At 39.5% G+C, this 24,546-nt stretch overlaps 1 protein-coding gene across 37 annotated transcripts in view; it reads right to left on the bottom strand.

Annotated features, from left to right (window-relative positions):
• Window positions 1-24,546, bottom strand: part of ANK3 (ankyrin 3) — a 657,384-nt gene that overhangs the window by 20,069 nt on the left and 612,769 nt on the right. For 24 of the 37 annotated variants that reach the window (XM_041749118.1, XM_041749123.1, XM_041749115.1 and 21 more), the window contains 7 exons: window positions 15,280-15,354; window positions 12,063-12,194; window positions 11,041-11,184; window positions 7,648-8,326; window positions 4,745-5,123; window positions 2,901-2,951; window positions 954-1,040 (listed from right to left, as the gene is read on the bottom strand). In XM_041749118.1, the coding sequence (XP_041605052.1) occupies window positions 954-1,040; window positions 2,901-2,951; window positions 4,745-5,123; window positions 7,648-8,326; window positions 11,041-11,184; window positions 12,063-12,194; window positions 15,280-15,354 (1,547 nt within the window). The remainder of the gene's footprint in view (window positions 1-953; window positions 1,041-2,900; window positions 2,952-4,744; window positions 5,124-7,647; window positions 8,327-11,040; window positions 11,185-12,062; window positions 12,195-15,279; window positions 15,355-24,546) is intronic. The other 13 variants (XM_041749146.1, XM_041749147.1, XM_041749148.1 and 10 more) reach the window with 6 other exon arrangements.

Here is a 24,546-nt window from a genome sequence, read left to right as displayed (position 1 = left end):
ATGATAAATTTGATAAATGGTTTTCAGTAGATATTTCCCTTTCTTTCTTTCTCTCCAGAGCTGTCAACCAAGGAGCCTCAAGTTATTTGGATCACATTCAAAGGACCGTGTGTTGAAAATGGCTTCCTAGTTTCTGCAGTCAATTATTGTAACATCAAGAAATCTCTCTCTAAAGACAGAGTAGAGCAATGAAGACAAGCAGCAGACTGTGGGAAGCGTTCTGCTGAACCTCACCAGACATAAAGTCAGTGCTTCAAAAGGCCTTTGTGGGGGAAATGAAGGTTTATTCATAGTGTTCAACTGTGCTGCAACAGGGGCGAATAATATTTTTCATTTCCAGTAAAAACTTCTTCCTATACTTAAAAAGCCTAATTTTCTGTATGCTAGTCAAGTAAAAAGCCTTTTTCAGAGGATTTTGCCTGATTTTGTTTATGTCACATACATCCATGCCAGGCTATAACTCCAAATTCTCAGCCACTGATTGGTAATAAAGAACTGGCTTTTACTCAAGATCTGTTCAGGCAGTAAGTATTTGAGATCGAGGAGTAAGCCTTTTCATTATTTCATTGTCCTTCTCCATTTGACCTTATACCTCACGGTGGCCTCTGAGGTTTCAACTGAACATTTCATTTGATAGGAACAATTCTCTCACCAAGATACAAATCTTAGTTCACACAGGATACTTCTTCAGAGAAAGCAGGATACAAATGCCAAGAATTCTCAGACAAAATTACAGCTGCCACATGTCAAACACAGGCCTTGACAGACTACTCACTACATGCAACATGACCTTCTCCTCTTGTGGTTGCTCTTACAAGCTTTCAAATGTACTAAAAAAACAACAACAAAAAAAACATAGAGCCGCCTAGCTGTCAAGCATGCTGAATTTTCAAGACCACAGGGAAGGACTTTCTGACACAGCAATGCCCCATCGCGATCCAGCGACAGGATACCTTTATAATCAAACGCCGGCGAATAACTCGGGTAGTGACTCTCCGTTCTTCCTCTGAGCTTGAATCACTCTCACTGTCTTTCAAGTCCTGATAAATGCATTTTTTAGTATAATTTTACCATCACATTTAAAATAAAAGACATTCTGAGAAGGGAAATCAAAAAAGAATTACTTTCACTTGCTGATTTTCCCTGCTAAGGAAAGTCATGATATGTATTTGTGAGAATCTTAAAAAAAAAAATTGAAGTGGAAGGAAATTCTGAGCAGGATTCTAAATGAAATTAGTCTGTATATGTATGTATATATGTGTGTGTATTAATACATGTACTTAATTACATTGATCTTTATATGCATATATGTGGTAAAGATCAATGTAATTAAATAATAAATCAAAGTAATTATAAGAGACATTTTGGTATCTGAAACTACTCGCTACTAGTTGTTTGAAGAAACACTTTAAATGAAGATATTCATTTAAAACTTGTTTTTAATCTCCATCCATGTGACCTGAATGCATAACCTTAGAGTTTAGGCCATGCCTCACTTGATCTACAGAAAGAGGCATAGTATTTCTGATTTTTAGGAAACTTTGGTCCAATTTGACAACTTTACCAAACCTACTTTGAACTTTAGAAAAAAGTAAAAAATTTACCTCAGTAGAGTTTGCTGCATATATTTACATCAGGAGATTTTTAGCAGCATAATTGGCACCTAACACACAATTGGTGCTCAGTAAGAGTTTATGCAAATTAATGAAGGAATAATGTAAAACATGTGAAAGCTTAGTCTTATTTTAAAGAACTGATATGAAATTAGGACAGAAAAAACATCTGACAGACAAGAATATGGTATAGACAAGAATACAGGAATCACACAAAATATTAATTTTTAGGCAATAAGGATGAGAAAAGGAGAAACTACCACATAGTTCAATATCTCCAGTTTTACTTAAGTGCCATGATGAAGACTACTTACTAAATGATTTTATCTCTCAATTTTAATGGAGGAATTATGAAAATTATTCTGGTATTTTATTCTAAATTTGCTAGTTGCCCCAAATCTGATATATTCTAGAAACTACAGTTACTATTCATTGGCAAAATAAGTGGAAGTGTTGGTAAAAATAGGAGGGGAGATCAAATTGTTACAGGAGGTACAAGTGTTAGCTAAAGTGATTTTTGAAATGTCTGTTAAATAGATAATAATGTAGGACATTTTTCACCCAAGGTACACTGAACAAATACATTTAAATATTATAGTAATATCTACCTTAACTGTGTAAGAAGTTTTGTCTGAACAAAGTGCCCTGCTGAATAATATGGTGTCAAAAGGAAAGAGTTTTCAAGTGTCTTGTTCCTTGCAAAGATATTGGCTGCTAAGTTCCCTATTAATTTTAAAATGCTTTAGAAAAGGCTGTAATTCAGAAAACATACAATGATGCCAGTATTGTGAAAGGAGGCACTGAAGTAGCTCAAAAAGTCAGAAAAAGTAAGAGGAATTCATACTGTGAAAAAAAAAAAGAAATGCCAATCAGCATTCAGGGATCAATAGATGAGGCAAAAGAGAAAATTCAATCTGAATTATTCATACACAGATTCATAAACTGGGGAAAGGTTTTCACTTGGGTAACATATGTTAATGCAAACACTATCAGACCAAGAAGTGTTATAATCCTATCAAGAATCATCTGAGATTAGTCCCTTACATAAAGAAGAAGTGGGCATTTGGCCAATGGTTTAGTTGCCACTTTCTGCCTCAAGTCTCTGCTAATCCGAAGGTGAAGGGTAGAGAGAAGGTGGTAGTAGAATCTCGATCAGGATTCCTGTTAGAGAATTTTCTAGAATTGGCAAAGAGGGTAACGAGGAGACCAAAAGGGATTTTTTTTTTTTTCAGTGCTTCTTGCCATGGGTCACTGCAAGGAAAGAGGTGGAAGATAGCAGAAGTTTACCTTGTAACAGCAGGCAGTCATCCTTGTAAGAGCCGTACCCGGACTTTTGACCTGATTTTTTAGGGAACAAAAAGGGGGCTGTTTTTTGAGCTCATACATCAGATGACCTAGTCGGTTGCTACTCCTGTCCTATGGTCTCGCTACAAAAGACACATCCTAAAGATTTTTGGATTTCTTGAGAGGTCAGGTTCATAGCTCTCAGGAACTTTAACTCCATTAAGAACTTTGATGCTCATGAAAACTTTAGGCAGTAGAGGAGGACCAGTAACCAATACCAAAAGCATAATCTCGTAAGGCATTTGAAAACATTTTCTAATAGTAATTATGTCCTAGTACTGATGAACTCAGCTGAGTCTCCATTCAGGGTTAAAACTTTCATTTCAAACCTTCTTTTGCCTTCTCCCTGGTTCCCCAGTGGCCAATGTGTCTGCACCTATATACACACACACACACAAGTGCCTATTTATATTCAGATGGTCATTTAATTTCAGAACTTCTCTACGGATTTTTAAAAGGCTTTTACAGAATAAACTTTCATAGTTAAGCCATCCTTCATGTTACTGCTTCCTTCAGTATTTTGTGGACTCATTTTAAAAGGGAACATCGAAGGTCATACTGCTTAAATATACTAGGAATTAACCAGAAGAAATCGACATTCAAAACCCATTTGTTGGGGAGTGAAAGGAAGGCCTGAAAAATTTACTTCCTCTCACTTTCCCTCCTAACACACAGGAAAATGGTCAAAAGATAGCCTGTAGAAGGGAAAAGGAAAGGATATGATGAGTTGATAAGCTGATCATTAGGTCTTGAGTGACTGAGAGTTTACTATTAAAGTTTTTGTAAACCACAACTTAATCATGGACTCACTATTTTTCAAAAGACTTGTATTTTTTTCTATCCCAAGCACTGCAGTAGATCTGAAGCACACTGGATGTTTTAGGGAAAACTCTAAGTGCTACTATTCTAAAAATGTCCACATCTCAGAATCTATGCCTACTGCATGGTCCAGGAAAATACATAACTGAGAGAGCAAAAAGCAGTAAAAAGCTGCAGGAAATGGAACTTCTATTTTCTTATATCCAATTATGAGTTATAATTTCAGTTCCAAATTTTTTAATAGCTAAAAGCAGTAAACCTCAAAGAAGGGGGAAAAGTCTATTAGATGGTACCACAAAAACATGTTTTAAGTACAAAGTCCAAGCAAATAATTCTATGATAGTAAAGTTTTAAAATGATTAAGAGCAAATATTCAGATAATTATTAACTTAGATATAAAAATTATTAAAATGATACCCCTCACTTCAAATTTCGAAATGTTGTCAACCAACAGTAATAACATACCCACCTCATTTCAGGCTTGGGCATTGGGTTTCTTTAAGTTTTAAAACACACTTTCAGGCAACAGATCTTACAGGGCAGAAATCTTAGATGGGTCACATGCTATAAACGCTTTAAATTATGCAGAAGACCTAGAAAAGGTCAGAATAATTATCCTATTTCCATAAGAAGGAAGACTGGGTTGGGAGTTAGAAAACCCAAATCCTAGACAAAATTAACACTGGATCTTAAGCATCTGGACAAGAACACCTCTTTGGTTCTTTTTTCCCCCCTGAAAAATGGCTGAAGAGATGCTTATTCCTTTTTCCTACTCAGTGAATGAAAATATGATCAAATAGCATGTGTTTTACCTAATCCTTTCTTCACCCCCACCATTAGTGTTGGCACTGATAATCTGGAAACAGTAAAGAGCCTTGGGCCCACTGTTAACAAGATTAATCAAAGGAAGTGAAGCATCAGTACTCTTGGTTGAAATGACAAGTGTATCAGGTAACTGGAGTGCATACCTTTTGCTCAGACCCACTGGACCCCTCTTCTTCATGAAGGTTAAGCCTTGGTTTGCCATCTGCAGGAGGAGTCCTACTCATCTTTTTCATACTGACAGGCACACAGGGTTTAGGCTCTTCTATTACGAACTTGCTGGTTTCTTCTAGAGCTTTCTGATAGACTGCTAATGATGATGCTGGTTCTTCCACACGGCCAGATGCATGTATTTTTGGTTTCAGAGTTTCCTTAGCACTCTGTTTCCCTACATCATTTTGGGATTCTGGAAAGTAGGATTTTGTCTTTGTTTCTGGAGTGACTTCTGGATGGCTTCCGTTTGCTTCAAATTTTCCAGGTTCTCCTTTAAGATATGAGGTAATAGAATCTCGACACTGATCAGGGCTGCAAAAGATAAAATGTGGAAATTTACAATGGTAATATATGGCTAAAAATGGGCTTCAGAAGCTCTAAATTTTTAACAACCATGTTTTGAATCAATTTTGAAGGCATGAAATAGAAAGGTATGAAAAATACGATGTGTGAAGGGCTATCATAGGTTTGGTTTTGGGGGTGAGGAGGTGCTACCCAAGGCTTCAGGCTTCCCTCACATTCCAATTCCCAACCTGCCTAGCTATGCTGTCCCTGTTTCTAATTTTGTTTTGTATATTTTATTTAATTTTGTTTAATTTTGTTTAATTGCACTGCTATAGCAACTTGGATTCGAGATTTTAAAAAGTCATCCTGAGAGGTTCATGGACATACGCGGAGTTCTAGACCCACCAATCTAAAAAAAAGAGGGGGATGTTGCAAAAGGCTTTAACATTGCCAGTGAAAAAACTGCTGGCAGAGAAAAAAATGCATTCCTGTGATGAGAGCTCTGGCATCCCCCAAAACCCGACATTCCACTCTTTGGATGGGTTTCCAGTTGTGAATCCTGCCATCCTGATTTTGCAACCGAAACACCCTAAAGTTTCATCTTTCCCCACTGCTGACCCCTGCTGACTTCTGCTGAGTGGGTGTTAGTGCTCACCCGTTGCGTCTATGTCCTGGGAGGACCATTTTCAAGTAACTGTTAACAATCTCTCTCTTCCAACACTTTCTTTTAAATTGATTTCTGATTTTTACTGGTATCAGTATAGACTTTTATTTTCTAGCTTGTGCATTGTTTTTAGTGTCTTTGCTTATTACCTGTAGAATTCCGAAGGCAATAACTGGCACCAGGTTCTATATGATATATGTGTTTATATGTATACATATATATATATCATGTATGTATGTCTGTGAGTATGTGTTTATTCTTATACATCAAATTCTGATTGTACATAAAAAGTCCCCATCAACAGCACACCCTATTCCATATGTGTCGGAACAAATGGCACACTGTGATGATGCCATGACCTAAATGTATCTATTTCCCACTATGCAACTATAGACTATGTGACTGTATTAGAACCCAAACATCAAAATTAGTACAATAGACAACAGAACAAAATAGACAATATTTGTTGTTTTTGCAACAGCCTGTTTGACAGGCTGAACACAGAATTCTTTGGTCTTATCATTCTTCAAAAGGAATTTTGTAGAGTCCTTTTTGCAAAATGTTATAAATTCCCTCTTTGGGATTTTTTATTGAGCAAGCAGCTTATCTACAATATGAAAATATTAAATATGGTTATGGAAGAAACTTAAGTTGCATGCAAAAAAACCTGAGGTTATCACCAGTTGCCACAGAAATAAAATATATTTCAGTTTGATATATGCATAAATAAAAATAATGCCAGCTATTACTGAGAGACTATTTGTACCAGTCATTTGGTAGTCATTGTATAGGCTTTCTTTTTCAATCTGTAAACCTGTTTGAGGAAAGTAGTAGTACTCTGATTTTTAAAGCTGATTAGAGTGACATTTTTAGAGCTTAGAAATTCATCCAAAGTCACAGAGCGCAAAGCTAATACTGGTGGGATTTGAACTAATGTCTGAAGGATGCTAGGTTCTCACTTTCCTAGAGTAAGTCCAGCGTAAAAAAGAACCAGATTCATGATTATAGAATTATTTTGGTTTTCATCAAATTTCCATCATGGCAATATTATTTGTGGTGAGGAATTACATTATGCAACGTTGCACATTACATAAAGTGTTCATGTAGGAAGAAAGGATATACAATATTAAGTATTTTCTTAGTATGGAAGGAGGTCTGATGACTCTGCTTCTCTGCATTTTCTACATAAAGACATTTAGAAAAACATCATGTAAAAGAAATCCACTGAAATTTTAGTGGTGGTTATTTCCAGATGATGGGGTTTTGACTTTTTAAATCTGTGTTTTAAAGTTTTTGCATAATAAGCATATTATGCTTGAAGTCAGAAAATAATAGAAATGCTCATATTTCTAAAAGGCGTGGAGTTTTATGTATTACATTATGTTGAAAGCACATTACTTACTGGCTTTGTGAAAAGAATAATACAAGTAATAAGCTAGAAAGAGCAGCCTTCCAAAGTAAACATATACATCTCTGGCCTGCACGTAAAACTGTTTGCATTTTACTTCAGGCTATCAGCAGTTGTTTTGTTTTGTTTTGTTTTGAAGTAGGCCTCACACCCAATGTGGAGCCCAACACAGGGCTTGAACTCACAGTCATGATGTCAAGACTTGAGCTGAACTTAACTGACTGAACCACCCAGGTTCCCCTGCCTCTGCCCCCGCCCCCCCAGCCCGCTGTCAGTAGTTTTAAGAATTGGATTTGAGTTTCATGTAACCTTCTCTCCTCCAGATTAGCAGGCAATGTACCAACCTTTAAGGCAGGTATTATCCCCAAGCTGGAATGGTGATTTAGAAAAAGAGTAATTGCTAAAAAGCAGGTATTTAAAGCAAACATGTAACCTGTGTTTCACTTTTTTTTTTTTTTTTTTCTGAAACGGAGCCATACCTGTCATCCAGCCGTTCTAGTAACCCACCAGTTATTCTTCGAGCCTGAGCAGGGGACTCTAGGTTTCCACTTGATGTCTCGTTCTGCCAACCTGAAAGTGAAGACATTTCCAGTTCTGCTTGCTGAACACGTTTAAGAATAGCCTGTACTTTTTCTTCTGTCATCTCCTCAGACTCTACTCCTTCTTCAAGCTGAATGTCCTCAAATAGAGATTTGAGTTTTTCTTCCGTCATCTCCTCATCAGGACCAGATTTTCCTTTCTCTTGCTGCTCAGAGCTTACTCCTACTTTCCTAGTCTGTTTCAATGGCTCTGCTGGTTTAACATCCTTTGGGACCCCAGCCATACTTCCGAGGTATTGAGGATACTCACTCAGACACACATTCTCCAACTGGCTCTCATCTACATCCACTGCGTCAGGCATTTCTGTTAAAGGCATTGAGTCTTCGAGTTTGCTGTCTTCTAAGGAAGTGTCTTCTGCAGTTACAACTGGAGGTCCATCTGCTGAATGCTCTACGTTCCCCTGGGAAGGCACTAGCCCATCACTCAGTCTACTGGGGGTTCTAAGGGGAGACTCTATGCTAGAGATATCGCTAAAATAATCATCTTGCTGGCAAGGGGTGGGTGGTGTGTAGTGCAACCCTGTGGGAGTTTCCAGTTCCACTTGAAGGGAAGGATAACCTATGGAAGACAGTACATTCGGACTGACTGGAATGAATTAGAGTACATAAAAAAAAAAATAAACCACATGGAATGAATTAAATTATAGTAGGTATGAAAATGTATGATGAGTTACAGAATAATGTTCATATATTTATTGGTTTAGTTCAATTAAATGTAATACAGTGAAATAAAAGACTAGTGCAAACTATAACAAAACAGAATACTGATTAAGATATAAATGATTTCTATCAATTTTGATAATTTTAATACAGTAACTTAAATATACAGACGAATTCAATCCAATACAATGTTAGCTGTCGTTATACAAGATACACTTATTCCACAGCCAAATTTATTATCTTTCTACTTTTAGCATGCAAAATCTGTATTGTGGTGGACTGTATACAGCAAGCCACAAGAAACCAATTTTTATAATTAAGTCACTTATAACTTATTTGAAGAGCTTTCCAATTCTAATTGTTACTTTTTCTCACATGAAATTTACAGTGAAGAAAAATAAATTTAATCTTTGGAAGGAAATTATTATTAAATTTTAGAGCAGTAGCACTGGGGGAAAGAAATCTAAAAAAGATGTTAAAGATAGGATCTGAAAAGCAGGTAAAGTAGAAAAGACTCCAGGGAAAGTTTTCAGGTGTCATAACGTGACAGCGATGAGAGGGTTGTGGTGTATATGGAGGTCTTAGTGAACCTGGTGATAGGGGTCCACTCAGAACCACAAATCAAATAAGGAGAAAGAAGGAATGATACACAACAGAGACAGGAAGAAAGCCATTTGCAAAGAGCTCTCTGAATATTCACGACAATGCTGTGAAACACGGAGGTTTATTTACCAGCCTACTCAGAGGGGAAGGAGGGAACAATGCCCTGGGTTTAACCTTCTTGCTTATGGACCAAGGGAACATTTTTCTCCTTCAGCAGAGAGAGAAGTCAACAATGGTCTGGTCATGGTGAGGAAAGGAGGTTTCATAAAAGTTCAACGAAGAGGAGAGACAGGAAAAAAAGGCAGCCAAGCACATTTTCTGAATTATTGGTCTACAAAACCAAAGCCTAATTTTCCCATCAGTCCATGACAAAAACCAACTTAGCTTTTGTTGTAAATTAAAATTGCTATAGGTAAGTAGAGTCACCTATAAACCAGAATCTTGTTGAAAGGTTGACTGAGAATAGCTGAGGTTTATAATGTGCACAAGTGAAATTTACTTCATACACACATTCCTAAATTTCTCTATGAATTTTTAAGATAAGAAATGTAAAGTATTAAGATGTAGCCACGAAAAGTTCTTGTGAATTTATTTAATGATATTCTGATTTTAAAATGTGAAAAATAAATCAAGCTTTCAATTCTATTGACTATTTCCATTATTTTCTGGTTATCTTGCTCACTCCTTCCTTCCTTCCTTCTTCCCTTCCTTCCTTCTTTTGCTTGTTAGATATTTTCTTAATTTTTCCCCTAAAAAGATTCCATAAACTATAACTTGACAATAATTCAGAATTTAATATAACAGTGGTCTACCTTTAGTGCAAAAAGAGACTGGCTACCATCATATGGTCTCATATATAAGAGGAAGCCTTGAAGACAGCTTTTTCCCAAGGTTCTGTGGTATTTATAAGCTTAAAAGGAAACCCTTTTGAACATTATTGTCCGTCGTATTTATGTTATGTGGATAATAAGCTAAGCTTTAAATTTTCTGTCGACTTTAACTTTAGTAAGCAGATACTCTTTTAAGAATTTGACAACTTTGCTACACAACATATGTAGAACTAGCAGTTATTGATTTTTGTTAGCCCATCTTTGCCAGTTTAAAAATGAGAAAAAAGCACATTTTTCAAAACTTAGGATAGTAGAAAAATATCCCTAGCTCTTCTTTCTATCTCCATACCATCAATATTTTTTACTCGAAATTCTTTACAGGAATAAATTTCCATTTGTAAAAAAAGACAAGCACCTTGAAAAACATAGTAAGATATTTGTTATACTACTTTACTTAATGCTTTGATTTTTAAAAAGCCCCAATTTACACAATGAAGGGAAGATTATAATATCACTATATAAATTAAACTAATGCAAAAAAGGAATTACTAGGTTATTAATCACACCTATGCTCACTGAATTAGAAATGACACTGACTTTTATATATGATATATCAGGCAGGGTTTTTCCAAACAATAAATGTAAGCAAATGAAGTTAAAATAATGCTAAATAAGTATAACACGTTTTTGAATGATGCATTAGATTTTTCTTAGTATGCGCTTAAATACTTGGCCCCCAAACAGGAATTGACCATTTTATTTGACAACTTGACCCAGAACCTTGATTATCTGGTAAAAAAATAGCTTATGATTTGGTCTTATGAATATATCAACGAAAAAGAGTTCACTAGTTGTTTAGGTTAATGTGAAAATGACAAAAACAATGCATTCTCTAGATAATAAATTTTCTTCTACTTGGTCGTGTCAAATATTTGAAATACCAACTCTTTCAGTTAACTTCTGCTTTTATACCTCATTATTTGTATTTTATATAACAGACATCTATCAAATTTGTTCTATCAGAGTGTTTATTTGCAGACTCTAGTAGAGAAAATGCTGTGAAAATGAGAAATTAAGTCAAGCAAATCACAATTTAGTTGGTTTTAAATGACTGCCTCATCCTACACACTTTCAAATTTTATCAAATGATTAAATAAATATGAACACTAAATTCAATTACCATCAACAGGGTCATGGAAAACATTGTTCTCATCTGCAAAACTTCTGGTGCCTGAAATATTTCCATAATCAAATATTGGTCCTTCTAGCAGAGTCACTATATCTATTCGATTAATTTTTGTCAAGACCGAAGTTAAGGCATCAGCTGAAAAAGGAGAAAAGAGGGTTGAAAAACCCGATTAAATTATTTTCTTCCAGTCATCACAATATTCACACAAAAGCATGGCTTTCTTCACCTTCCTAGCACTTTTAGCTCCTCCTGCCTGCGGCTCAGCCAAGACACCATCCAGGGGTTTCAGAAAGCTCGCTGTTACAGGGAAGTCATGTTAGGGTCTTAAGTATCACTTTCTGAGGCTGTGTGTGATGACAGCAACACTGATTCCACTGTAAGATGCTGAGCAGATGGGCCTCAAAATAGCTAGACTCCTTTCAGTTACAAGGGGATCTATTAACATTTTAAACATGTTCCTCTCCTTTTAGACTGTCAAAATCGATCACCCTCATATCTGATGCTTAGCATTTTAATGACTCACTAAGGTCAGGCTGACCCAGGCAAACCCGCAATAACTCGCTCCGCATTGTCGTGGGTTGGCACTTGTCATAGTATAGCACCACACCCCTCCCCTAGCCCAACAGAGCTAAACAAAACAAACCCTAAAAATATTAGAGGATTCTCTGCAGCACAGTTGAAGTGGAATAAAATGATTTCATCCTATCCTTTCTTTCCCTGTGCACCTAGCTCTGGCCACAGAGGTAGCCTCAGAGTGTTTCTGACTACCACCCCCCAGAATTAGATTTTCATTTTAAATGGTCACGGACAAAACACAAAAAATTCACTACTACTTGCTTTCTTAAGAATCTTCCTAGAGACAGATGTTTAGAATATTAGCGCTAAATTAAACAAGGGTAACTTCAAAAGCCTTGCTATTACTTTAATGAAACTCTGGTTTATCAACAGTAGGCTTATCTGAAATACTGAATCTACGCAGTTTTGAAAATTAAAGTAATATAATGTCAGCATACTTGTAGCATTTTTTCCGTCTCTGGTAACCCATTTTTTTAATAACATGAAGCTTTGAGAAATTAAAGAATTTGGATTTTCCACACGTATTTGATTGATTTCATCCACTGAAAAATTCAGTTCCCTTGCCAGTTCTGTAGGAAAGAAAAAGAGTTACTAAGATTTCACATTCTACTTTTATCACATATATTTCATAAAAGTAGTGCTCAACTGTCACACACATACATTCAAAGGAATGTTATAGTAAAACCCAGTCCAGCCTTGAGCACAAATCTTTATATGCTTGATTTTACAGGGAGGTGGTGATTACAAGCAGACCGTAACTTAACTCTCCTGAGATAATCGCTTGGTTACAATTAGATTCCCTCTTGAGAGATTCTTCTATAAAGATTCTTGATCTGTACAAAGAGGATGTTGCTGGATTCTTTTAATTCAGCCAAATCATTCTTTGCAGTTTGCACAGACCTCATATAAGATGGGCAGGGATACACACTCAAAAATATGGCACATGAGATGCTGGTAGTATGCCTTCAGGAATTCCACTTGGGAGGTTAAATGATGAACACAGCCCAGATCGTTGTCTATGCTATGCTGCTACTTGTACAACAAGTAAAAGGGAGATGTGTGTCCCTTGTGTCCATGTAAATGTCTGTACCCAAATACTCGACCTTGTTCATCAGAGTGTCTTTGGGGAGATACATATGAGCATCAGTGGCTGCCTTGGCAGAGGGAACCCAGGAGTCAAAGATGAGAAGGAGCCCGACTTTTCACTATTTCTTGTGTAGTTGAAAAACTTCCTCAGGTATGTATTACTTTAAGTGATTACAGGAATAAAAGGGAAAAAATTCTCCCATGGAAAAGGAGTTGGTCAAGATTCTACCCTGCTTAAATATTTCTAGGATTTAGCGAAATGCTATCGGAGGCTCAAAAAACTCCAGATGCCTTGATCAAGAGATTTCATGTCTAGAAATCTATCATGAAGATACATTGGGTTGGGCACAATGATTTACACACATGAATGTTTATCTCAGGCTGTACTACTAAAAAACTGAAAACAATCTAAGTGCTGAACAAAAGAAGAGTTAATTGAGTTAATGCAGTGGCTTGTGAACTGTTTTGATCATGGCCTACAGTTAGGCCATGATTGTATAGCGCGATGTTTATATAAATGAAACCAGATCTCCAAGAAGCAAAACTCAGCATTAATACTCATATTACGCAGACATTTCCCCCCATTCTATTCTATTAAAAACAAAAACAAAGTATGTATTGACTTCATGACTCACGAGTGCATTATAACCCAAAGTTAGAAAAATACCATTATATAGTATGTGTGCTGGATGTTTTTTTCCATTAAAACCAAGATCACAGAATATGCAATTTTGTGGAAACTAGGTTATAACAAATAAAGCAAAAAATTACATTATGTATATAATGTTAAAGCTTTTTATACAAAAATCAAAATACATTAAGATGTTAACAGTGGTTCTTAGGGACAGAATGAAAATTTGCCCTGCTAAATGATCATTTTAGGAGATCTTCACTGAGCATATAGTAATTCAAATTACAAAAGTTAAATTTCTTTTAGGTTCTTCATTCCTCTGTGATTTAAGAGACAACACTCCTTACTATCCAACAAGCCCTTATGATTCAGCTGTATCCTTTGTCTAGTGATCCAGTGAAGAGTAAAGACACACTGTCACTAAGAATTACAGTTTTATGGCTTTATGTCACATCTTCCCTCCAAATTTACTCTGAAAGACTAAGGACTGGATTTGTCTAAGGCAAATAATCTAACAGTATGGGCATACAATACCTCAAATCAACATATGCTCCAGTATATTTTCAGATCACAACGTCCAATGTTAAAATATAATTATTATTAATTTTATGTTAACAGATATTTATACATAACAAATTGTTATTAACTCTCAACAAGCTGCTAAGGATTACTCAAACCACCTGTCTATTCAGGGTGCCACCAGGCTCCTGGTCATTAGCAGTGTGCCTGAGAGCAGGGGCTTGGTGGAAGGAGGTAGGAAAGTTTAACAATTTGGGGGTTAGGGCAAGGACATAGGATATTTAAAGGAAGAAAATGTAGCTGACCTTGTTTGCCATTATCTGGATTCATATTCTTCCTTTTAATAGCAGAGATAATCACTTCCCTGAGTATAGAATATTGCTGAGGGTATACAAGATGACTTAGATATGATAATGGTTAACATTTATATTTTAAGCTATTGTGGTTTTTTTTTTTTTGGTTGTGTGTTAAAAATACGCACTCAAACTATAAAACTTAAATTTCTCTGATTCATGTGGGGTAGGATTTTGGAGGCCCAGTTAACATCAGATCTACAAGTAGAACTTTCCAACGGATACAGAACCTTATCTTCATCTGTACTGAGGTGAAATCAAACTAAATATTCCTTTTCTACACACAGATCATAAATGGTTTCATTCCTCTCACTGAACACAATGACTTTTATATAAAACTGAATAGATTTATATACGTGCATCCTACTTAAAAAATTGTAATTCAAATGTTCAACTTCTCATTTTCTTGTTTATGTAATTATTGAAAATGATCCTTGCTTTCCTTTAGCAAAGTGATATAAGATCTCTTTTTCAATAAATCTCTGGACATAGAAGTGAGTCCACTTAAAGAAAAGTACCAGGTAAGTAAATGTACAGGTCATCTGTGTGTATCATAAAAACTATGAAGATGACTTAGAAATGATTAAAAGTTGTGAAACAGAGGCATGGCTTAATTGAACTGATGCCTAGGAGAGCTGCCTCAAGGGCATACACCATGTTTAAAATTCATAAAATTTTGGATTATTTAAAAGTCATAAGCCTTAACTATGTTTTCCTTTACCCCAGATAAATAAGTTTGTTGCTAGGTAAAATGTTATCTATTATTACCAGAAATGGCAGTGTGAAGAAAGTGTCTATATTTAAGATTTAAATTTCTCTTGTTTAATGTATATGCCCTGACAAAGCTTTGAAAAAGGCAGTATGTGAGTAAGGTATTATCGATAATTATCTCTGGGTAGATAGAACTGTGGGGGTGATAAAAAGTGTTTTGTTTTGTTTTCCACTTGTTGCTTGTTTCTGTTTCTGTTCTGTTTTTTTTTTTTTTTAAATATAATGAACCCCTTGTGAGTAAGAGAAAGAAATTAAGAAATTGTATTTGTTTCACTCAGGATTGTATACACTTACCTGTCCAACTAAGTCCCAGGTGATCGGCTACTATTGCCATCCTGATATCTGTCCGTTCACATGGACTCTGTGGACCTACGATTTACAATTTCTTAATTAAAATAATCATCAAGAAAGACACGATACTGGAAAATTGTTTTTTTTTTAGCAGTACTCAGATTTTACAGAGAGACTAATGCTAACACTGTACACTTAAATGTGTCCTAGTCACCTACATGAACACTTCTCTTTTCACACGGCTCACTTGATTGTCACCTGCGCCAGCCAAATGTGAGACTACATGGATGCTCGATGTGATGGAATCAAACATGCTGACGAGCTATAGCTACTGGACAACGGTTACAGAATCATTGTGTCGGTGAAAACACCAGGATGGGATTCCAACATCTGCGCTTCTACTTTGACAGAATCATTAGTACATCAAAAAAATAAAAATAAAACCACGAGCTGCTCATCTTGAAAGACACCAATATCTTCGGCATGCTTCCCTAGCTGTCTACCGTGTCGTTTGGTTAAAAGGGAGAAAGAAGAGTGTAGAGACAGCACACACGGATGACAATGACAGAATGAGAAACTACGGTTAGGTCACTGGACAGGCAATCACGACAGTTCATGCACTAGGGTCTACGCGCCGGAAGGTGTTTACGAACTACGCTCATTCTCCAGGAGGTGAGCAAAGAGTGCTCGAGAGACCTGACTGCCTTCATCCTCACCAGTCCTCCTACTGCTCCTTCTCTCACTGCCGGCCTTTTCACTCTTTGATTTTAAAGGTGCTGCCTCTGTTTTCTTATCTCTAGCAGACTTCGTTGTAACTGAAGGCTGGCCACCCCGGGAAGTCTCGGACAACGACGTGTTTCTTGAGGTACTGTCTTCCTCATCGGACAACTCGGACTGCATTTTTCTGTCTTCTTCCGAGAGGCGGTCCACAAGCTTTAGGGTCTCACCACTAATTCCCTTAAAATATTCAATGGAATGTTTACATACTTCCTTAAGCTGACTCTTCCTAACTGTTACTGTGGCGGTGGTGGTGGTGGTAGTGGTGGTGGCGGTGGTGGCGGTGGTGGTGGTGGTGGTGGTGGTGACACAGGTGGATCTTACCTTTACTGGCAATTTGGATGGAAGCTGTTTGGCCTTGCCTTTGTCTGGTTGCCCTGGCTTTTGTGTGGCACATGCCTTTCTAACTACGTTATCCCTGTGTGTGTCTTTTACTGGAATTCTGGACTTTACGTCTACACATGAAGAAGCAACAGGGGTTTTGGTTTTCTCAGATTGACTGACCTGCTTCGTTTTACTCACTTTCATGTTTGGCATATGACTTGGTGGGTAGATATCTTTTGGTGAGGTGGCCTTTATGGGAAGTTTGGATTTTCGCCTAATCCCTATCGATTCCTTGGTCTTTTGCTGTTCTCCAAGAACTTTCTGCTTATCTCTTACACAGTGTCCTTGCAGTACCCCTGTCTTTTTTCCTGACGAGATTTTCACTGGATTAGCTTTCTCTGTGGTACAAGTGGGTGCAGAATGTTCTGTCACAACTACATTACTTGTAATGTTATCTGTCTGTATGGTGGAAGAATCCAAATTGTTGTTGTTATTAAAGTTATCTTTCTGGAAATCATGTTTTTCTTGGGGCCTAGTGCCTGTGTGGCTATTGGCTGTATTTGAAATCATTGTTATGGTTTCATGCTCTAGCCCCTGACAACTGGTCATCACAGCTTCTATCTTATCTGTCACTTCTCCAGAGCCTTCTTTCTTCATGGTCATGGTGGATGCAGAAATTCCCATTTTTATAGGCGTGCGCAACTTGGGGTCAACTTTAGAGGCGCTAGTGGCTGCTGCCGATTTCTCCAGGGAGCCACTACTGGATGTGCCTTCCTGACACTCTCCGCTGGTCGGGATGCTGGGGTTAGGTTCGACTGGAGGTGCCTCTACATTTCTCTCTAGATTGGTTTCTACAGTGGTGTCCCCTGACTGTGGCTGTGGTGTGGCAGTGACCATACTTTTATCCCCTTCCCCCTGGTCCCCTGACTTCCCTTCAGAAGTATGCTCACCAATCTGGAAAAATTGGAGCCTCTCTTCAACAAAATCCCTCTTGCTCATGTCAATTGCACCACTGCGAGTCATCTCAAACATTTTCCCTTCATGAAATGGGAAGGGGTTAGGCTCACTAGTTGGGGTACTTTCATCAGTTGGCGTTCTGGCTGGCGTTGTATCAGGGGTTGTTGCTGGAGAGCGGTCTTCCACAGCCAGACCAAATGGCTTAGTTTCATCTTCCCGTGATTTACCATCAAAAACTTCATCATCCCCTCGGTTATTAGACCAAGGATCGAAATCTAGACCTTTGGTAGCTACGGTTTTGAAAGGAGTGGCAAATTCTTCATCTACTTTGTAACTGAAGTATGTATCTGGAAACACTGATCTGTCAGGATGTCTGCCTTCTAGTGTGAAAAACTGGGCCCCCGATTTCTGATCAGTCTTATCAGGAGTCTTTTCAGATGAGGAAATTTTAGAGGGTGGCTTGTCTTCGTCTGGTCCCATCCTTCCCTCCTCCTCGATAACTTCAAGTTTACTTTGGCTAAAGGAGCGATCAGCTGGCTTCAGGATGCCCTCCGTGTTCCAGACATCTTTCTTAATCTCCATGGTTTGACTTGGGAGCTTAGAATCACTCTCTGTCAAGCCATCATCCTCATCCTGCAGGTCGTAGCCATCCAGAGAGTCGATCTCTGTGGCATCCGTGTCATGAGAAAACTCGGCCGTGGTGGCGATGGAACACTCAGTGATGGACTGGTCATTGTTCCCATTCTGGGCAGTTTCGTTCTGAGGTGAATCGAGGCCAAGGCCAAATTCATTATCTTTTCCAGATTCGTTACTGTCCAAGTCTTTCTGGTTGGAAGGCTTGTCAGCAGGAGCTTTGGATTTTGTCATTTCCTTTTGCTCATCATCTACTTCCTTTAACTTGAAGGTATATTTTTTAACTGGGACAGGCTGATAGATCGATTCATCATCACTCGAATCACTGACGTCGGCCCCGGGAGGAACTGGGGAAGGCGGCTGCACTCTGATGACCGGTTCGGCCAGCTGGTACTTGTCATGCTCGTCTTGCAGACTGACTTCAATCATGTCAACCTCTCTTTCAGGGAGATAATGATGTTTCTTATCTGGCTCCATCTGGTCTGCATCCAGTGGTGGAGGAGGGGGAAATTCGATGTAGGCAACTCTATTACTTTTGGGTCTTTGGCTAGAGTCTTTGCTCACATCGGTAGGCGTTTCCCGCTCAACGGCTGCTTCCTCCACGGTAGTCTGCTTCAAGGAGGCTGACTTGGCCTGGTCCTCCTCCTCAGATTCCTCAGAAACCTCGGGAATTGGGCTGGGTTTGCCTGGTATAAAAGCTATGAGCGAGTCTGGTGTCTTAGACGTAAATTCGTAACTCACTTCCTCTGAACTGGGTGTTTCTGGGGTCAAGGGGCTTTTCCCAGAGCTGTCTAGAAAGGAGACTTGCTCTAGAGTGTCATCTTCTGGGCTACCTTGGGGAGAAGGCGGCTGCTTTTGCTGTCTAGTTGTATAAAAGGTGCCCCTGGTCTCTTGCACTGTCTTACACTCCTGACTTATGATCTTTTTTACACTTCCTTGTTGTATCTCCTTTTCATATTGCTTCCCCACCTGTACAAAGCTGACATACACGGGTAAAGTTTTTATGTCTTTCCCTCCCTCTGTCTGGGCTAGTGGAGCTACTCTTTCCAAGCCGTCAAGGGGACTGTGCTCGAACACATCACTAGAGGGGGATTCCTTTCCTGGGCTAAACTCTAAGGAATCAGGAGATTTGGTGGGAGAGGTTTCGGTGTCATCGAGAGGAGGGCATAAGCCTACGTAACTCTGACGTTTGGAAACTTTGCTGATTTCTGAATAAGTAACTTTTTCATCTTCTATAGAATTAAAGTGCTGCATCTCGACTGTCTCTTTACTCATACTCGGCTGGGGTAACTTTTGTGATAGTTCATGCGGGGGGAAGGTCGACTGTTCGCAGAGGCCGTCGGGAACGTCAGAAGGCAGCATTCTCCTTCCCTCCGCAGCTCTGAGCGGGATGTGCGACACCGCAGAGCTCTCGCTTCTCCTGGGAGGTTGTTCAAGAGATCCACCCGGCCGTTCCCCTTCTTTCACGACATATTCCCTATATAAGACCTTTTTGGAGGGAGATTTTACAGTCATTTCCTTAATCTCTGAGAGAGAGCCATTTGTTAACAACTTGTGTTCTCTCTCAGTCACAGACATAAACTCATTCCTCTGATCAACAATCTTACTCTCAGGGTGACCAATGTGATTCTCTCTTACATCATGAACAAGTACATGCGAAAGTTTTTCTTTCTGCGACTTATTGTTAGTGGCTCCGGCACTTTCCCATGTTCTAAAGACCTTTTTGTCCCATGGTCCCTTAGTAGCTAACTCTGAGGTTACATGACACGCCAAGTCTTTAGCCTGTTGCTCAGAAAAATAGTCAGGCACCGCTTTACTTGACATTTCAGTCCTCTGTGCTTTCACATCCTCAGGACCAGAATCATTTACAAGAATCTCGTTGCTCTGGGCAGGCTCGTCCTTAGCCTTTAGCACCATCACATCGTTTTGCACAGATGCGCTTTCGTCTGAGAGGTCTACGGCCTTCTGCTGCTTTTCTCTAGCAAAAACCTGGTACACAGGCAGCTTGCTCTCCTGGATTTTCTTAATTGGGATTCTTGACTGGCCCTCCAGCTTTCTGTCTTCTTGAGACACGTCCTTACTTTTTGCCTGTGCGCCTTGTTCAAATTTTAATCTAATGGAACTGAGCTTAGATTGTTTGAGCTGAAACCCGGACTGGGGCCCTTCTGGTGCCTTGCTCTGCGAGATGCTTTCTCTGGCTTCTTCTGGGGACTTGCTGTCCTCGGGCTGAGGGGAGAGCATCTGCTTCTCGGGGCTGCTGGGCAGACTGGATGCTTTCTCATCGGCTTTGGGGAAGCCTTGTCCGTCAGGGCCGTGTTGCCTCGCCTTAACCCACTCATCATTGGATGCCAACAGTTCTGTCAGCAGGACCTTCTCGGGGCTGCTAGTGGTAGAGCTCTGAGAAGAGTATTCTTTGCCATTTCGAGGGCGTGGCTTTTTCTCTGGGGACTGCAGTTCGTCATTTAGCTTTTCGGTTTTGTCACGAAAAAACTGTGACACTTGGGTCAGTTTCTCTTCAGCTTCCTTCACAGTCCTGTCCACCCTATCTTCATATATCAACTTCTCTCTACCTCTGTCTAATCTGTCCTCAGCAAAGCGCATCCACATGGCATGCTTTGGACTACTAACATCGCCAGAATAGTGCAACACTGTCACTTTATCAAAATGCTCATCTTTAGACACTTTACCTACACCATTTTCAGACACATCTTTATAGATTTTGGAGAGAATTTCTTTTTTGGGGGCAGTGACTACTTTTTCTCTGGGCCGCTTATCAGACCCCTGTAACTCTGAGCTAGGGGGTCCTGCATGGTCTGTAACTGATTCCTCGGTATCAGAGTGAGACACATCTAGCTTTTCTGACAGAAGCATTTTCTCAGCAAACCTGTAAGACTCCCCTCTTAGTTCTGACAACTCATCGTCATGGTATTCTATTGAGTGCTGACTTAAAAGCTTCAACGTTTTATAAGAGTCATCAGATATGAGTTGAGCAGAACTAGGGCGACTGTCTTCTTCTTGGGACACAGGAGTGTTTACTCTGGAAGACTCCAGGTAAGAAGGCAGTGACTCTTCAGCAGTAAGTTCCTCTTCTTCTTGCTGACCCTGTTCCTCTGGACAAGGAAAAGCATCGTGTTTTTCTGGCAGAAAATCTTTTAGGTTAATATCTCCCCGGGATAAGTCTTTCTGATATACATACATTTCCTTTTCTGGATGCTTTTTGGTTTCTCTAATAATGACTTCAGTGGGCTCAGCTTGGTTACCTTTTTCGATGTGGACTTCTATTACACGCTCCAGTTTGGGTTTCATTTGGTTGTCCTTCTCTGCATGTTGGGCTGCAGTTTCAGCAGCAGACTTGTGAACGTCTGGAGGCACTGCCGACTTATGCTCAAACAGCCCCGCCAGTTCTTTGGAAGGGTCCCGCCCGGACTGAAAGGCCTTCATGATGTCATGGACTGACATGGTTTCCTCGATTCTCTCAGAGGCGCCTTCGCTGCCCGGTGGAGAATGATAGACCATTCTGGTGGTTGTGGTGATGTGCGTCTCTTCTTTAACACGCATGCCTTTGCTCAAGACTCGGCTGTGGTCGTCGTCTTCACCATTGGCTTTCATTTGAAATGCTTTAACTTTATCCTTAATACTAGAGGCAGTGGGCTTGGGTTCCAATTCTGTAAAAGTAGGTGAAGGTTTGGGTGACACAGGCTCCTCCGGCTGGCCCGGGGGAGCGTCTCCAGCTGAGGGCTCATAGCTCCTGATAACATGCACCACTTCAGTTCTCGTTTCTGTGATGACGGGAGGGATGGGGACTTCGTGAAAGAGTGGCTTAGGACCAGTGCTTTCAGCGCTCTGTGGGGCTGAAGGTGTCTTCTCACTTCTTGTTTCAAAGCCACTGTCAGACAAGGGGCTTTTGTCTTGGTCATGTTGAGAAAAGTCATCCGGAGACTCCAAAATTGTGTCTGTTCCAAAAAAGGAATCAGCCATCTTACACAACTCTTTCTCAGAGGTCGAAGGCCTCATGGAGGCTGGAGGCATTTTGAGTTTGTGTTCCTGCAAGGCGATCGCGGGCTTTAAAATCCTTTTCTGTCTCTCTTCACCATCTTTCTTTGCATCCTCAAACTTATACTTTAGATTTGTCAGTGAACTACTTCCAATATCGTTTGTTAAGTAATCAATGACTTTGGTCAAGTTATAATCCTTCTCGGAGGCGGCCTTTGCTTTCACTTGCACTCTCTCGGGCAGAGATGGAGAATGGCTCACGGTGGCTTGTTGTCTGGCTTCTCTTATTTCTTCTGAACTGAATTCTATCCAGTCGTCTTCGGGAGAGAGTCCTTTGTCACTCTTTGGTGATTTGAGTGGTCCTTTGTTATCTACACACACATCTTTCTTAAGGATTTCACTCACTTTCACTAAGTCTTCCTTTACTTTCTCAACAATTTTGAAAGGTTCTTCATCGTCTATCCTCCCCTCTTTTGGGAGTTCAGGCTGGAATGGCTTCTCCTCAGGCACGTCTGTTTGTAGTATTGCAGTCATCCGCATTAGGTCCTCCTTCATTTCAGCCACGTCTTTTAATATCTCCTGACTGGAAGATAAAGAGGATGGTGTAGACAGCTTAAGGGCAGAGGGTGCAAGGAACAAAGACGACTTAAGTGGAGATGAAGTTCGACTGACATGGGACTGAGGGCGTGTCTCCGTAGTCAATGTTTTAACGGGTGACAGCAAGGCTGCTGCTGATTTTGTAAGTGAACTAGAGTCTGGAAGTTTCTTTAATGCTGGTTCGGGCAAAACATTGACTACAGAGTATACTGGCACTGTTATTATCGATGACGTTACAGATGAGGTAGTTGCAGATATTGACGACCCAAGGGATGTATAGAGTGCACTTGCGGGAGGAGTTCTTAGGGACTGAAAAGCTGATGGTGTCGGAGAAACATATGACCTGAGTGGGGAAAATGGCATTGCTGTCGTGGTAGAAAGCACTTTCTCAACTGTGTCAGTGGCTGCGTTAACCACAGAGCTCACAGAGTTTGTAGCGGTAGAAATTTTTTCCTGTAACGTGGCAGTGGCTTTGCATCCGTTAATTAAAGTTGAAGATGACGGATATTTCAGGGGGGAAATTGATCCGTTGACTAATGCTACCTCTGCGTGTCCAGGTATCTGTTTCACTGGTGATGAGAGAGAAGAGGCCATGGTGACTTTCGCCGATGAAATGACATCAACTGCTGATTTGGCTGGAGACAGCACTGACTTTAGAGGTGAAGATATGAGCGGTGCTGCTGATGTAATAATCGACTTAAATGGCAAACTGGAGGAATACATATGAATGTTTGACTTGGGGGAGGCAGGGGGTGTCATAGTAATGGACGACCTCTCCAAAAGAGAACCTGCCGTAGTCACTGGAGAGGTGCGGGAGGAAAATGTAGAATTGGATGCCAGCCCTTTTAAAGGCGAGGCCTCTGGGACGGTGGGAGCTCTAACCAGGGTACCAGAGGAAACTTGGATATTGTATGGAGATTGTGACACCACTGTTTTTATCGGTGAAGAAATTGTCCGAAAGGATCTAATTGGAGATGCCACATCACTAATGGATTTAACTGAAGATGTAGTTGACGCGCCTAACGTGGATTTGATTGGAGAAGGAGTCGAAACAGACCATATGGACTTTAACGGAGAAGCTGATGGTGTATTAGAGGAAGAGCTTGATAAGGAAGTGAAGCCTGACTTGGCTGGCCCAGGCACTGTAATCGGAGCTGTTGTCCAGGACTGGTATGGTCTTGTAGAAAAGAATGGCTTGTATGAGTAAGTGGTGGGGAGGGATCTTGTTGCTCCTGCACTCCGTTCAACTGTTTCTTAAATTTGAAAATGAAATCAAACACAAAAATCAACAAAAATGGTTGAGAAACAGAGAGACCAGAGAAAAAAATTGGTCAGTAAACTTTGAAATATTACAAAAGCAAGTACAATTGTTTGCATGATTTAGAATGGAAGAGGCCAAAGGAACAATTAAGTAAAAGAGGAAAAAAAATCCACAGACATAACTAATCCAAAGTTAAAAATAAACAAACAAACAAAAAACAGAGCAATGTGAAATGAAAGACAGAAAAAGCACATCGCAACCAAATAGGCCAACAATGAGAAACAGAAAACATGAGGAAAGAATTAATGATGAGGAAAATAACAATAACAATGGAAAACCGTTCCCTTACTTCCTATTGACTTTCTTATGTGCTGGTTTTGAAATATCAGCAGCCATTCTGCTTTGCCTGTATAGGTACAAGTTCATTTTGTGCAACCATATAACTTTCATTTTAGCAATTTCTAACGTTTCCTATCCTTGAGCCTTTCGGTGATACAGATTGCACCTACTTAGGACCATATCGATGTGTGTCACTATACATTAAATATCTAGAACTCTTTTTTTAGAAAACTACTCAAGCCTTTTTCATGCAGAATCCAAGATAACTTTTATATGACAGGCAACTGATGTGCAAACTGTGAAGCCACTGGATTTTAAATCTGTACCTTCCATGCACAATTCGGTTATGCTTCACACCCATAAAAAGCCAATAAGAGCAAGAAATTTTC

This window comes from Vulpes lagopus, chromosome 3 (genome assembly GCF_018345385.1).
Source record: "Vulpes lagopus strain Blue_001 chromosome 3, ASM1834538v1, whole genome shotgun sequence".
NCBI lineage: Eukaryota > Metazoa > Chordata > Mammalia > Carnivora > Canidae > Vulpes > Vulpes lagopus.
The sequence above is the reverse complement of the archived record's forward strand: the minus strand, read 5'-3'. Positions and strand labels throughout refer to the sequence as shown.